This window comes from Neltuma alba, unplaced genomic scaffold (assembly GCF_004799145.2).
Source record: "Neltuma alba isolate B1F8T4 unplaced genomic scaffold, ASM479914v2 tig00012772_pilon, whole genome shotgun sequence".
NCBI classification, from domain to species: Eukaryota; Viridiplantae; Streptophyta; class Magnoliopsida; order Fabales; family Fabaceae; genus Neltuma; species Neltuma alba.
The window spans coordinates 2,240-5,550 of NW_021637180.1; the positions used below are offsets into that span (position 1 = coordinate 2,240).

The 3,311-nt window shown below is 34.7% G+C and overlaps 1 protein-coding gene across 1 annotated transcript; it reads right to left on the reverse strand.

The window, feature by feature from the left end:
* Positions 1-352: 352 nt before the first annotated feature.
* LOC114730863 (disease resistance protein At4g27190-like) lies at positions 353-2,356 on the reverse strand. The gene has a single exon (XM_028917967.1). The coding sequence runs from the start codon at positions 2,354-2,356 to the stop codon at positions 353-355; it is 2,004 nt and encodes a 667-aa protein (XP_028773800.1).
* Between the last annotated feature and the right edge of the window lie 955 nt (positions 2,357-3,311).

Consider the following 3,311-nt stretch of genomic DNA (forward strand, 5'->3'; position numbering starts at 1 on the left):
TGTTCAAGACTATTCATTTCAAACAATGTTAAAGTGATCAAGCGTGAGAATACTTGTTGTGTTTGAAGAATGTTCACATCAGGGTTCTTGATGATGAATCTTTTCTCTTGACAGCATGATACCACTAAGTGCTTTATCTGAAAATTTGTATCTTTATAATCCCACTCACAGTTATCTAGCCAAAGGTGGTTTGCTCTAAGAATGAGATCTTTCATTGATGCATTCAAAGTAGAGACTCTAAAGCCTTGTATACATAAAGCTCTTAATGCTTCATCACAACCATCCAAATATTGTTGAAAAGAGTCATCCAAATATTCATAAATTAATCTGGAATCATAGATAACATACCTCTTCAAATTTGAAAGAGAGAGAATTTCTGGGATGACAGATTTGTCGTCCAAAAGTATAATTCTTCAAGCTGCTCACATCTTCCAATTACTTCTAAAGGGCTTTTCTCAATTTGACAACCAAATATATCCAAAAGTTTCAGCATTTTCATATCTACAATTCCAGTAGGTAATTCATCAAATCGAGAACCACGTAAGTCAAGAATCTCCAATCCTTTAAGTTCACCCAAAAGAGATATGTCCCCCAAATTTTTCCCTCTAAGGCATAAGGTGTGAAGATTAGTTAATGATACAATTGATTGTGGAATTGAACAAAAAGTTGGATCCCACCTCCGCAATTCCCACTCAAATCCATGTCTTATGAGTGCCAAGACTTTGAGTGACTCCATTGCTCCAATATCTCGAATGAACCCATATGGTTGAAGTAGTAGAATCTCAAGTTTTGGAAAATGCAATTGTTTAGAGAGCTCGAGATCCTCATCCAAATTCCACAATGACACTGCCTTTGTATCTTCCAAACTTTGGTGGTTACCAATTAACATCTCTGAAATTTCTTGGTTGTCCACCAGAACTTCTTGACATTGCTCCTTTGCAATCCACAAGGCTACATCTCGAACCACATCATGCAATTTTACATGTGCCTGCTTACTGGTATGCATTAACAAAGAAGAATCTAACAATTTCTCAATGTTAGCTAAAACCCTATTCCTTGTTTTCTCCATTGTGTAAATTCTTTCACCAAGCTTAAGAGTCCCTTTGCCAAAACGAATTAAATCCTCTATATGGATTTCATGATCCTCAGGAAACATAGAGCACAATATGAAGAGCGACTTAGCTAGCGGACTCGACAAATTATCATAACTTACTTTGAGAGTTACATAAGGGGTCTTCAAATCATCTTCAATATCCAGTGGTGGGGGATGTCGTAGCCTTTCTAATGTTGATCTCCACGTATGAATACTCTTTTCTTTTAATGTGCTTCCAACTGTTACAATTGCTATAGGCAAACCCTTACACTCATCAACAATCTTCCTTCCGATGCTATCGAACTCATTCGTTGACACACTAGTTGTGTTAGCATGCATCTTGAACAAAGCCCATGCCTCTTCCTCTGTTAAGAGAGACAACTCAATTTTACTCTCACAATCCATAGAGACACATACATCTCGAAGGCGAGTGGTCAACAAGATATGACAACCTCCAGTGGTTGGAATTCCAATATCTTCAAGCTTTAGTTTGCTCCACACATCATCCAGGATTATAAGAATCTTCTTATTTTTCAATCCTTCTGACAGCCTTTGTGCTTTAGTAAGTTGAGTTGGCTCTTGAAGTTGTAAGCCTATTTGCCCTGCTATTTCCTGCTGAATGTTCAGAATATTTAGGGGTTTAGAAACAACTACCATGATGACCTTGTCAAAAAGCTTCAGCTCATCCACTTTCTTGCCCACTTCTTTTGCCCAAGTGGTTTTGCCTGAGCCCCCTATACCATATAGTCCCACCATCTTGTTTTTGCCATTTATAATTGCCTCCAAAAGACGATTATAAGTTGATTTCCTTGAGTTGAAAGCCATAAACTCTTTGGAAGAGAAGTAAGTAATGCCAGGAAGTTGGATCAGTTGGGAAAATGGCTCAAAGCTAGAATTTTGTTTGAGATCTGTCATTTGCTTAGCTTTATTTTCCATTCGTTTTGCTAAAGAATATCTGAGTGACACATTAAAACACTTGTTTGGTCCTCCTTCAAGCTCTTGTTGCAGCTTTTGCACCTCTTCTAGGATTGCATTCACATCGTCCAACCACTTCTTCACGGATGGCATTATTTCTTCAGTTTTTCGATCAGCTTCTTCTTTACGCTTTTTCACGTCTTCTAGTTTTGCCTCCAGCTCTTGTTTTGCTTTCTCAACACCTCCAATGAACTGCTTGAAGCAAAACAAATAAGTAGCTCCTTGTGAAATTGGAGCCACCAAATATTCTGCAAGCTTTGACCCGATTGATATCACAATCTCTGCCATCTGATGCAATAAAACGCAATCACATATACTTACTTAATGTCGCTTTAGTACTAATAATCTCTCATATTATAAATATAAAATCAAGTAAAAAGAGTTCATTCTGCTGTCACATACTTTTGCTGCCAACTAATATAAAATCTAAATAATGACATGAAAATTAACAATGCAGAAAGACGATAACTGAAACTAATTAATTATAAGAGAGTACAAGAAAAAATAGGAATTCTCAAGTTATACCATACCAGAAGATATTATAGACAGCATTGTAAATTAATGATTAATAAATACTCTCTAAAAATGGAGAATTTTTTCTTAAACAAAAATTGAAAGTATTTCCTGCGATTTCCCAAATATTGAGCATCAGAAAGTATAACTTAGGCCCCAGAGTATTGTAACTTCACATAGTTATAGAAATTATTTAAGCAAAAAAAATCATAAGACGTAGCAAACAACTAAAATGAAAAAAATATAAAGCATTTATTCAATTAATTACCTCAAACTGTATAGTCAAATTAGTCTGGAAAGGAAAATGTTTCTCCGAAGCGAGCCTGGAATCAATAAAGAAACAAACAGTGATTCACGTCATTAAGCCTATGACATTATGGATCTTAAAATTTAGAATTCAATTTCTACAAATATTCATTCTCCTAAATTTATTATTGTGAAGTTCAAAAGAATGAATCGAACAGATTTGCAATTTTTTTATACTCCTCTTTCACCAAACTTCAAATAAAAAGTTGGGAAAATTACCCACAGGTTCCGAAAAAGAAAATTAAACATAGATAGTTTTCAAAATATTTTGTATTTACAACTTTTAATATGAATCAATGATTCGTGGAAGGATGATGATTTGGTTTTCTTCTGAAAATACACTAAAAAAATCTATCAGCTAATAATTAAATATTTATACCGCTGTTTTTTTTTTTGTTCAATTGATATAAATATCTAAATAAAG